General features: G+C 39.0%; 1 protein-coding gene across 1 annotated transcript; it reads left to right on the top strand.

Annotated features, from left to right (window-relative positions):
- Positions 1 to 5,427: 5,427 nt before the first annotated feature.
- LOC109678460 (DNA-directed RNA polymerase III subunit RPC9-like) lies at positions 5,428 to 6,077 on the top strand. The gene is made up of 2 exons (XM_074051002.1): positions 5,428 to 5,624; positions 5,796 to 6,077. The coding sequence occupies exons 1-2, from the start codon at positions 5,580 to 5,582 to the stop codon at positions 6,075 to 6,077; spliced, it is 327 nt and encodes a 108-aa protein (XP_073907103.1). The 5' UTR covers positions 5,428 to 5,579.
- The last annotated feature ends 7,136 nt before the right edge of the window (positions 6,078 to 13,213 follow it).

The following is a 13,213-nucleotide window of genomic DNA, read 5'->3' as shown; positions in this document are numbered from 1 at the left end:
GCAAAGTAGCAGAATACAAAATCAACTTACAAAAATTAGTAGCCTCTCTATACACCAACAATGAACAGATTAAGAAAGAATAATAATTCCATTTATATTACCCTCATAAAAAATCAAATACCTAGGAACAACCTTAACAAAGGGTATAAATGACTCTACAAGGAAAACTGCAAACCATTCTTCATTGATTTGAAGAAAAAATCAAAGACTATTACAGAAGATGGAAAGATCGCCCATGCTCATGGATTAGCAGAATCAATACAGCAAAAATGGCTTTACTACCAAAAGCAATCTACATGTTCAACACAATTCACATCAAAATCCCAATGACATTCATCAACCATAAGCTTCATTTGGAAAAACAAAGACTGTGAACAGCCAAGCCAATACTGAGCAAAAAGAACAACACTGGAGGTATCACAATACCTGACTTCAAACTATACTACAGAGTGATAGCAATAAAAACAGCATGTTACTGGCACAAAAACAGATATGAAGACCAGTGGAAAGGAATAGAGGTTATGAATCCACACAACTACACCCACCTAATTTTTTACAAAGGTGCCAAAAACATACAGTGGAGAAAAGACAGCCTCTTCAACAAATGTTGCTGGAAAACTGGATATCTGCCTGCAGAAAACTGAAACTAGATCCATGTTTGTCACCCTGTACAAATATCAACTCAAAGTGGATTAAGGACCTTAATATTAGACCTCAAACCTTGAGGCTAGTACAGGAAAAAGCAGGGAATATACTGGAAGCAAAAGACATAGGCAAGGATTTCCTCAGTAGAACTCAAGTGGTTCAGCAACTAAGAGAAAGGATGGACAAATGGGACTACCTGAAATTAAAAAGTTTCTGCACAACAAAAGAAATGGTCTCTAAATTGAAGAGACCACACACAGAGTGGGAGAAAATCTTTGCTAGCTATATATCAGACAAGGGACTGATAACCAGAATATACATGGAGTTCAAAAAACTAAACTTCCCCAAAATCAATGCCCAATAAAAAAATCGGCCACTGAACTGAACAGAACTTTTCAAAGGAAGAAATACACATGGCTAAAAAACACAAGGAAAAATTCTCACTATTCCTAGCCATAAAGGAAATACAAATCAAAACCACACTAAGATTCCATGTCACTCCTGTTAGAATAGCTTCCATCAAGAACACCAATAACAACAAATGCTGGCAAGGATGCAAAGTAAAACAAATCCTCACACTGCTGGAGGGAATGTAAGCTAGTACAACCACTATGGAAGACAGTGTGGAGGTTCCTTAAAAAACTAGAAATAGATCTGCCATATGATCCAGCAATACCACTCCTAGAGATATACCTGAAGGAATGTGAGTCAGGTTATTACAAAGGCACCTGCATGCCCATGTTTATTGCAGCACTATTCATAATAGCTAAGCTATGGAAACATTCAAGATGCCCCACTACTGACAAATGTGTTAAGAAAATGTGGTATTTATACACAGTGGAATTTTACTCAGCCACAAAGAATGAGATTTTGTCATTCACAGGTAAATGGATGGAACTGGAGAATATTACCTTAAGTTAAGTTAGTCAGGTTCAGAAAGCCAAAAGCCACATGTTCTCCCTTATATGTGAGTCATAGACCTAAAAAAATGCAATAATATTATGGAACCAGAGGTCACACAAAGGGGAGGCTCTGCAAGGGAGGGATCCAGCAAGGGAAAGAAACCAAAAACTAGAATGAGGTTAATGTGCTCACTGTACAGGAATGAATATGGAAATTTTAAACTGGCTGGGGCTAGGGAGGAGTAAAGAGCACTGGAAAAGGCAAATCAATTGAAGTTGTACTATACATATGCATTGGAACAACACAAGGAAACTCCCTGTGTAGCTATATCTCAAAATAACAAAACGTCATGTTTCTCATTTTATCTTTTATGTTTTTTCTTCTACAAAATAAGAGAACAGGAGGTTTGGAACAGGTTCTGCTGGTAGGAGTGGCAGAGGTTGGGGAGAAACAGGTAAGAGGATAAATATGGCAAAAACAATGTATACACATGTATGTAAATGCAAAAATGATACCTGTTGAAACTGTTCCAGGAATCAGGGGATGGAGGAGAGAAGTGGGGGGGGAGGAAATAGAAAAAGAAAAAAATACTATGAAGAATTTTTTTAAATAACCAAATATATTTGGGAATTAAATAACACACTGCTAAACAATCACTGGATTGAAGGAATCCAAAAGGAAATCAGGAAATGCCTCAAAATGGACATACAAAAATTTATGGGATACAGCAAACCCAGTACTGAGAAGGAGGTTTATTGCAATAAACACCTACATTTAAAATAAAAGAAAGATTTCAAATAAATAACCTAACTTTATATCTAAAGGAGCTTGGAAAAAAAAAAGCCCAAAGATAGTAGAAGAAAGGGAATAATAAAGACAAGAGCAGAAGTAAACAAAAGAGAACAACAATATAAAAATCAACAGAACAAAGATTTGTGTTTTTGAAAAATAAAATTGGCAAACCTTTAGCTAAACTAAATAAGGATAAAAGAGATAAGGCTCAAGTACACAAAACCAGAAATGAAAGAGGAGACATTACAACTGATACCACAGAAATAAAAAGGATCACAAGGGAGTACTATCAACAAATGTACACCAATAAAGTGATTACCCAGAAAATACATGAATAATTTGTAGAAAAATACAACCTAACAAAACTGAATCTTAAAGTAGAAACTCTATAATTAAGACTTATAGTTAAGATGGACATGGAATTAGTAAGCAAAAATCCTCTAAGCAGTCTGAAAGTACTGAGACCCTAACTCTGGAATCTATATCCCAATGGGTGATTGCTGCCAGGCAGAACTGAGGACCCTGAGTCCAGACCCTCTGAATCACAAGATTCCTGCAGCTCCCCTCCCCACAAGGAGGTGAGCTCCTGGACAGGGTCTTTGAGCACTGAGACCAGGAAGCAGAGCCCCTAGTTCCCTTGGTTCTCAACCAATCACTACAGAACTCAGGGCTCTCTTTGCTTCCCCAAATCTCTGATGCATTTGGGGGTCAACATTAGGCTTGAACACTTGCTGCCCCTGGGGACACAAACTGGGAGAAGGGGAGGGACTTGGGGGGTCAACTGGGAACCAGCCTGATCTACAGGCTATAAAGCTCCCTACAATCAGCAAAAGCTCCCAGTACACAAGGAAGGGATATTTCTATAGTGAAATGAGCCCATAGTGGACAACCAGCTCTTCTACAAAGACTCTACCAAGCTTCTTACAATCTTAGCAGTGCTGGGGATCAGGCTCAGTTCCCTGAGTATGTGGTAAACTGCTTGCTACTGAGCCATATTCACATTCCAATGTCAACCTGCCACTACTTGTCCTTCCTGAACACTGAGAATATTTCAACTGAAAGACTACACAGGTGATTAAAATGTCCAGCCAATGACTTGGCCACAAATATGCAAATCCCAGTGCAGGAACACAAATATATGGGGGAAAAGGCAACAGGATTCCCCCAAAACTGAGCAACTCCACTGTAACAAACACTAATGATAGTAAAGGAGTGAAATCTCAAAGAATTTTAAAAACATGATTATAAGAATGGTGAAATTAAAGAGGAGAGGATTAAATGCTGAATGTATTCCAAGAAAACTCAAGAACAGAATTGAACAAAAAAGGCAATGGAGGACATGATAGGGGAATTCAATAAAGACATAGAAATGTTAAGGGAATCCTATATGCAGAAAAGGAAGATAAATACAAGCAAAAAATATGGGAAAGATTAACTCTCACTAGAGAAGTAGATAAGCAAATGTGAAGTAAGGAAATATCAAACACAGCAAAACCAATAAAGTATCAGGAATTACACACCTTTTAATAATAACTCTGAATATCAGTGGTCTCAATTATTTGATCAAGAGACACATACTAGAAGATTGGATTAAAAAACAAGACCCAACCATTTGTTGTCCACAAGAAAAGCACCTCACTGACAAAGACAAACATAGGCTTAGAGTGAAAGGATAGAAAAAAGATTTTCCAAGAACATGGAGCCCAAAAGCAAGTAGTATAGCAGTATACATGACTGATGAAGTCTTCAAACCAAAATTAGTCAGAAGAGACAAAGAAGATCACTTCATATTGATAAAGGGAAGAATCCATCAAGAGGATATAATCACTGTAACCATATTCATGCCAACACATCAACACACCCAATAAAACATAAAACACAGAGGCAGGAGCACAATGATAGTGAATGACTTTAATACCCCACTCACCAACAGATAGGTCATCCAGGCCAAAAGAAATCCACAAAGTAATCTTCAGAATTAAATGACACTATAGATCAAACGGACTTAGCAGTCATCTACAAAATATTCCACCAAGTCACAGAATACCTATTTTTCTCAGCAGCCCATTTCCATTCTCCACAATAGATTATATCTTAGAACAAAAATCAAGTCTTAACAAATACAAGACAATTGAAAACATTTCCTATATTTTATCAGACTGCACAGAATAAAACCAGAAACCAATAACAAAAGAAGCTACATAAAATATCCAAACACAGGGACTGAAAAATTCACTCTTGAATGGTCAGTGGGTCACTGAAGGAATAAGGGGGGAATTAAAAAATTCCTAGAATCAAATAAAAGTGAAAACACGACTTACCAGAATTTTTGGAATACAGCAAAAGCGGTACTAAGGATAAAGTTTATAGTTAGAGTGCCTTCATTAAAGGCACTGGCTCAGCGCCAGTGGCTCTTGCCTGTAGTCCTAGCTGCTTGGGAGACTGAGACTGGGAGGACCTTAGTTCCAGGCGAGTCCAGGCAAATAGTTTGAGAGACCCCCATCCCCTAAATAACCAGAGAAAAATGGACTGGAGGTATGGCTCAAATGGTAAAGCACCTGCTTGCAAGCAGAAAGCCCTAACCCTGATACACTGCTTAGTGAGACTGTAAACTCATGAAGCTACTGTAAAATCAATATGGAGGATCCTCAAAAAACTAAAATTAAAACTACCATATAATCTTTCTATACACTGCTGGGCATATATCTGAAGTAATGTAAGCATATAATAGAGATATCCAACACCTACGTTTATAGCAGTGCTATTCCCAATACCAAAATATGTAATCAGCCAAGGTGTCCATTAACTGATGCATGGATTAAGAAAATGTGGTGTATGTACACATGCAGTATTATTCAGCTGTAAAGAAAGATAAAATTATGTCATTTGCAAGAAAATGGATAGAACTAGAGACCATCACATTAAACAAAATAAGCCAGACTGAAAAAGACCAATATCACAAGTTCTCTCACATATGTGCAATCTAGACCTAAAAATAAAAAAAATTTTAAGAAAAAAGAATGTAAAATGGGGACTGTTTGGGATAGGAGCAGTGGGTGACGGGGAGGTGAATATGATTAAATTACTTTATACGCATGTCTGAAAACAAAATAATGAAACCAATTCAAATTGTTTTTTAAAAGGGGGTGAGGGGCGCCAAGCCGAGGCAAAATCCTGGAAGGATAGGCAGGAGCCACCCTGAGTGGCTTCTTGTCCTCCATCAGCAAAGCAGGAGCAACATGGAAGTGAAGGATGCAAATTCTGCACTGCTCAGTAACTACGAGGTATTTCAGTTACTAACCGATCTGAAAGAGCAGCGTAAAGTGGGAAGAATAAGCACAGTGCTGGCCAAGAGAATTTGAACTCCATCACCTATGAAGGTCTCACTGTGTAATCCAGACTGTCCTCGAACTTAAGATCCTCCTGCCTCTGCCTCTGGAATGTTGCCATTATAGACATTAAAGTACATATCAAAAACACCATGCAGGCACCAGAGTCCTGAGATTGTCAGAGAATTTCTCACAGCAATGAAAAGCCACAAGTTGACCAAAGCTGAAAAGTTTCAGCTGCTGAATCACAGACCTATGACTGCTGTTGAGATCCAGCTGATGGTGGAAGAGAGTGAAGAACGGCTCACAGAGCAGCAGATTGAAGCTCTCCTCCACATCCGTCATGAGCACCCTTTTGCAGGGCCTGAGGCTGAGCAGAAGAAAAACATCAACACGACGTGGCAATGAATGAAGAGGACCCAGCGTAGAAGAATGCATCCAGCCCAGGACTTCGTGAAGTTAAAAGGCCCTGTGGCCATCTCCTGGACATTCAGAGGGTGGTTACTTGACTTTATCCTGTATGCTAACAGGCCCAATTTCATGCTTAATTGGGAAAATCACAGAAATGAGCTGAAAAAAATATTTGTGCCTCAGGGAGAAGAAACATGGTGAAGGGAGGCTGAAGTGGTCAGGGCAGGAAGCTGACAAAGGGAGGACAATGACTGTGGACCTCTAGGAAGAAGCACTTCTGTGGCCTTTGCCACAGCTGTGGGGAGGTCTATGTACACAGATGACAGAATATTTGTAATTGGTTTCATCTGCTTTCACAGGTGCTTCCCAAGCAGGAGCTCAGAGTGCTGAATCTCCTTAAATGGCTCCAAGCTCCCAGAGCAGCAAATAGTCCTCTAGGTCAAATGACTCACTGACCTTGGCTCACCTCAAGGAATTTCCTTGAGAGTAGCTATAAGAAAAGGAGATCAGGGAAGAATGGGCCTGGCCAACCTTCCTGGAGTCTAAAGGTTCCTTTCTCCTCTCCTCTGTTGGCGTAGGTTTGTTTACTGGCTTACTAATTAGAGGCCAGGAGAGGAGGCACTGCAGACTGAGTGACAACAGCAATAGAAATACATGCTGGCTGGCTTCTGGTTTCCTGTCCAGCAGCCCAGGGCAGGCAATGCCTACAGAAACCAGCTGAGCTGCATTTGTACCTTGAGGGGGGAGCAATTAAATCATTCTTCTTGTGAAAAACTAGACATTAGTTATAGAAATTTGAATTTACAGTCTGTTGCAAGGTTGCATCAGTTTTTTATTTTAAATTATTAAGATGATTACCACATGAAGACCTTCTTAATATTCAGCCTTTGCAAAGTATAAAAGCTCCACACATGGTTGCCATAGGTCCTCAGAGTATCGCTAAAATCTGACTCCCTTCATTCACTGTTCCCTGCTTGGGGAAAACAGTGCAATACACGTTTCTTTCCCCAGTGGCTGCTCATTTGTAAGATTATGTATTGTCAGTGCTGCTATGACTTGAGTTACTTCTGACCCCTTGTAACTGCCAGTATTTTTCAAACCCCACCCCACCCTACAAACAGTTGGCTGTAGCTGTGCCCACCTTAACCATACCATCTGAGGAGCAGCGGGAATCTGTTTACAGGCAACTTATTTTTTCAGCGGTGTTGGTGGGGGATTTGAACTCAGGGCCTCACACTATGAGGCAAGCACTCTACCAGCCCATGTTCTCTTTTTAACCTAAGAGTGTTAGATGGTTTTTCTTGATGGATGTGGAGTTTAGGTTAATGATAGTTTCCAAATGATTGCCAGCTTGTGACATTTTACAAATCCTTGAAGAGGTTGTACTATCATAGATTAAGAGAAATAAAAGTAAACTCTGACTTAAAAATAAATAAATAAATAAAAGGAGGTGAGGGAGGATTTGAAAGACTAGTAGAAGGGGTGAATTTGGTCATGCATTTAATTATATGCATGTATGGGAGTGCCACAGTGAAACTCCTTCGTACAACTAATATACACTAATAAAAATTAAAAACGAAAACTCTGAAAAAGTGTGCAGGAGCAGATGGCTTCATGGTGAATTTTACCAAACATTTAAAGGACAATTAACGCCAGTTCTTCCAAAACAGAGAACATGGAACACTTCCAAACTTATTTTAAGAGGTCAGCTTTATACCCTGATACCAAAACCAGACACCACACGAAAACTATGAACCAATATCCTGATGAATGTAGGTGCAAAAATCACAACGAAACACTAGCAAACCAAATCCAACAGCACACTGAAAGAACCATACATCATGATCAAGTGGGATTTATCCCAGAGATTCAAGGATATCACAACATACAAAAATCATTTAATGTGATATGCCACATTAACAAAATAAAGAATAAGAATCATTTGATATTTGGGTATTCAACCAGTCAAGGCCACAAGATATACGAACAGCATCTTTCTGCAAGGTTCACGGTGGTTATTAAAAACTTTCATTGTGAAATGAAAAGAAAATCACATGATTGCTCAACACATGCATAAAAAATATTTGACCAATTCAACACTTTGATGATAAAAAACAGAAAGTAAGTATAAGATCACATACAAGTCCACACTACCATCATACCCAACAGTAAAAACTGACAGATTTTCCTCTGTAATGAAGAACAAGGCAACCCGTTGTTGCCTCCTCTGTTCACCAAAACACAGGAGAGTCTAGCAAGAGCAATATACTTCTTCCATTCTCATTTGAATGCCTTTTATTTTTTCCCTTGCCCAGTTGCTTTTGTTATTAAAACCACCATAAAATATTACCTCAAACCTTTCAGGACATCAAAAACAAAAGACTAGTGTTGACCAGGATGTGGAGAAATTGGAACCCATGCACACTGTTGATGGGAATGCAAAATGACACAGCCATAGGGCAAGCAGTACAAATGTTCCTCACAAAATTAAAAATATAACTACCATGGGATCCAGCGATCTCACTCCTGGGTGTTTATTCAAAAGAATTGAAATCAGGATCTCAAAAAGATATTAACCACACTCATTACAGCACTATAGCCAAGGTGTGAGTACCAATCCTATAAATGTCCACCAACAGATTAGTAAATAAACTAAGTATGTTATATACATGCATTGGAGTACTATTCAACCCTTTAAAAGTGGGAAATTCTGCCATGTGTGACAACCTGGATGGATTTTTGAGGGCATTATGCTAAGTGGAATAAGTCAGTCACAGAAAGACAAATACTGCATGATTCTTCTCATATGAGGTAGCTAAATTTATAGACTCAAAAAATAGAATAATGGTTTCCAGGAGCTGGAAGGAAGGGGTAATGGGGAGGTAATGGGGAGTTACTAATCAATAGGCATAAAGTTTTGGTTAAGCCAAATAAATAAGTTCTAATGATCTGCTGTACAGGTATTGTAACCTATCCTCAACAATACTATTATTGTATGCTAAAAATTGATAAGACACTAGATTTCATGTTGTGTTCCTGCCACGATATAATAAAATTTAAAATAAAATAAAGATTGGATAAGCAAAGATATGCAGTTTGAGCAGAGTATATATATTTTTTTAATTTCCTTTATTCATATGTGCATGCAATGTTGGGTCATTACTCCTCCCTTCTCCCCACCCCCTCCCTCTCGCCCCCACCCCCTCGCTTCCAAGCAGATACTGTTTTGCCCTTATCGAGCAGAGTATATATTATGAGAAGAACATAAATACAAAGAAGGAAGGACACGGCACAGCTCTCTATTTTGGGGTGGGGGAGTAACTCAGGGGTAGAACATGTGCTCAACATGCTTAATCCCCAACACCAAAAAACCAATCTCTATTTCATCCCAGTTGCAGCCTTCTTTCTCTCTTCTTTTGCTCTGCTCAGGAGAAATTGTAGCCAAGCATTCTAATCAAATCACAGGTCTGGTTAAAAGTCCCAATTATTTGATTTGCCCATTCTGAGTTTTAATGTACATACCAATCACCAGAACACAGGTTCTGACTCAGTGGCTCACAATTAGAAACCCCAGGTGATACCAATGCTGTTATCTGCTGACTCACACTTCTCTTAATTATTTTTTATTGACCCATAATATTTTACTTATCCATGAGGCATAATGTGATGCTCTCACTTGTTTATTTTTTGTTTGTTTCTTTTGTTAGTATTGGGATTTGGATTAGGGCTTCGTGCTTGCAAATCAGGCATTTTACCACTTGAGCCACACCTTCAGTCCATTTTGTTCTGGTTATTTTAGAGATGGGGTCTCTCAGACTATTTGCCCAGGCTGGCCTCAAACTGTGATCCTCCTGATCTTAGTCTCCCAAGTAACTACGACTACAGGAGTGAGCCACCAATGCCTGGCTAGATGTTTTGATATATGTATATATACATTGGGTAGTGATAACTTCAGCAAAGTAGCATACTCATAACCTTAAGCTTTTATCACTTCTTTATGCAAGTACATTCTAATTCCTCTCCTCTAGCCCTTTTGAGACATATATTGTTGTTGATTACATTCACCCTTCTGTGCCATAGGACACCAGAAAGTTATTCTACCATTTACATCTTCAACCAAGGTACAAATAATCCCAGAGGGCAGAAAGCCTTTGATTTTATTTGCATCTGTCTAATTTGATTTATGCAGAATTGTGTCCCCTCCCACAATAACATTTTAATAAGTGTTTACATATTACCACTCCCCCAAGACTCAGCTGATAAAAGTCTGTGTTGAAACTAATTATACTTCAAGACAATTCTGCAGATACATGACTGCAAATCCTGATGGTTACGTGAGCCCAGAGCACCTCCTTGTGGATTCTACATGTAGATGCTGCCACTTTTAAACTGATAAACCATACAAAAAATAATCTGATACCTTCTTTAAGAAAACGTGGTACTTGTACACAATGGAATTTTACTCAGCCATGAAGAAGAATGAAATCTTATCATTTGCAGGTAAATGGATGGAAATAGAGAACATCATTCTGAGTGAGGTCAGCCAAACTCAGAAGAACAAAAATCGTATGTTCTCCCTCATATGAAGACTTTAGATTAGGGCAAATGCAGCAATGTGGTTGGACTTGGATCACATGACAAGGGGAGAGCACATACGGGAGATATAGAAATAGGCAGAAAACCCAAAACATGAAAAGTGTTTGATGTCCCAACTCCAGAGGAGCTAATACAGAAACCTTAAAGCAACAGAGGTTATCATGAGAAGGGGATCAGTAACCAGGATAAAGATCAGTTAGAGATGAATCAACATGGGTCATAATACGTGTACACAAAAGCAATGCTAGGAATCTTTCTGTATAGCTATCCTCAACTCAAGTAGCAAAAATGCTTTTTTTGCTTATTAGGCTTGTCTCTTTTCTTCAACAAAACTAGTGATAAAGGCAGAACAGGACCTGCCTGGAACTGAGGGGGGAAGGGGGGAGAGGGAAGGAGAGGGGAGCAGGGGGGAGAAAAGACCCAAATAATGTATGCACATGTGAATAAAAGAATAAAAAAAATTTAAAAATAAAAAGTTTTTTAAAAAATCCTCAGATTTGGAAAATGTGTAAAATTGAAATATCTGCTTAGTGTATAAGTTGTACTTAATGAATATTCATTAATTTAATTTTGGATTAGATCCTTGATGGTTCATTTTCTTGATGTGTCAGTATTCGATGAATAACTTTGGGGGGTGGAGGGGTTGGTTTTGTTTTATGTAGTACTGGGGATTGAACCCAGGGCCTTATGTATGCTAGGCAAACACTCGACTACTAAGCTACATCCCCAGCCCTGAATAAACAGTTTCTACATACAATATCACACAGGAAACTGTGGGGTTCAAAAATACAACAAATATATGGCATAGCCATTAATGGGGAGGTAATAAAATGTCATGATATCGTTCCTATTTACTACCTTGATCTGAAATACTATTTATATAACAAACAAAACACAGGGATTGCATGGAGACTGACTTCATGGGAGTGTTATCCATGTAGTTGTCCTGGAATTCACAATCAAAAAAACCCTGCAATTGGGGCTTAAAGTGCTGTACTCTTTTTCCTAAAATTCTCAAGAAATTTTATCTTTGAATTTGTATTTTGTAAGTGAAACCCAATGGAGCAATGAAGCATGCCCTGAGGGGTCTTGAAACCTTGGCTGAGAACAAATCCTCCTTCCCTGAGATTGATTTTCTACTTCCAACCTCCTAAATTCAGGATCCTCCTAAATTCAGGATCCTCTGGGTCTCACTCAACCTCCCATCCTCATCTCCACCCCCAACTACCTACTACTGTCATCCTTTACCCCAGTGGGCCTGGGTATGAGCATGAAGAACCTTCAGGGTCATGCATGCAAAAGCACAAATGCCTTGTCTGAAGGAAGGGCAGGGAAGTGGTCATCTACTTTCTGGGCTGGCAACTCCACAGCCTAATTATCAGGAAACTTACTGATCTGGGTACCTAGCAAATCCTGTATGGAGGTTATAACCCCTTGGAGCTCAGCTATTCCTTGTTGGGTACAGCAATAACCCCAAAAGAAAGGGAGATTGCTTTTTCCGTGTAGCTTAGTGCTGGTGTAGAAGAGAAGCTGGCAGCTGGTAGGCATGTACGCAAGTCACAGGATACAATCCAAGCACCCAAGAGGCTCTGTACTCGAGGAAGCACTATATTAAGTAGCAAATAAGGGACACCGGCGAGTTAAGAAAGATGGGGAGATAAAAGGGAAGGAAATGTTTTATAGTTTTAGTTCTTTCCATGACACTCTTTTTTTTTTTCAAACAAGGGCCAGACATTTTCATCTTACACTGAGATCAGCAAGTTATGTAACCAGACTGATTGTACTTTAGCAAATGTTTTAGACATTTTCCAAAATTAGTCCTTTTCCTGTTGAGTTATTTGTCTAATTGGATATAGAAAAGCTGCTACTGGGTAAGAATGTACAAAAAGAATGATTCATTTCTGGTCAATCCAGAGGATGCAGTCTGTAACTCAACCCCTCAAGACATAACTTCAGCTTCTGAAACCACCTTCATAATTTTTGATAAAATATTTACAGGGTACAGCCAGTTGCACCTGAAGAGGTCAACATGCTATCACATCTTCCTTGAAATGTTTTGCAATTATAAATCTTCATCTGTACACAGCAGAAGTCTTAATGCTAACTGAAGATGTACTGACTGGTTGAGGCCCAACAGCCTACATGTTCTTCTAAATAACTGAGAATGGCTGGCGGAGTGGCTCAAGCAATACAGTGCCAGCCTAGCAAGCATGAGGCCCTAAGTTCAAACCCCAGTACCACCACCAAAAAAAATTAAAAATTGAGAAAGGATTTAGAAAAGGCCTGGATTAAGGTCTGGAATAAGAGGTCATGTTTCTAGAGTATTCTAGAAAAGAAATATTGGAGAAGCTTTGAAAAATGGGTTACAGATAAAATAAAGACCCATTTCCAACAGGTTCAGAGGGACCAGGAAAGTGTATCTTGGGATGTGAGGAAAGTTGACAAATGCTGACTGTGTCTAATATATTGACAATGAAGAGGGAAACGGGTTCACTGAAGGATTTAAGGGATTAAAATGACAAACTCAGTGACAATCA

This window comes from Castor canadensis, chromosome 12 (assembly GCF_047511655.1).
Source record: "Castor canadensis chromosome 12, mCasCan1.hap1v2, whole genome shotgun sequence".
Taxonomy (NCBI): Eukaryota; Metazoa; Chordata; class Mammalia; order Rodentia; family Castoridae; genus Castor; species Castor canadensis.
This window is presented reverse-complemented; position numbering and strand designations above follow the sequence as displayed.

Coding starts and splice junctions, on each gene's coding strand:
- LOC109678460 (XM_074051002.1), top strand. CDS start 5,580: ATGGAAGTGAAGGATGCAAATTCTGCACTGCTCAGTAACTACGAG. Junction 5,625..5,795: donor CACTGCTCAGTAACTACGAG/GTATTTCAGTTA, acceptor TTGCCATTATAG/ACATTAAAGTACATATCAAA.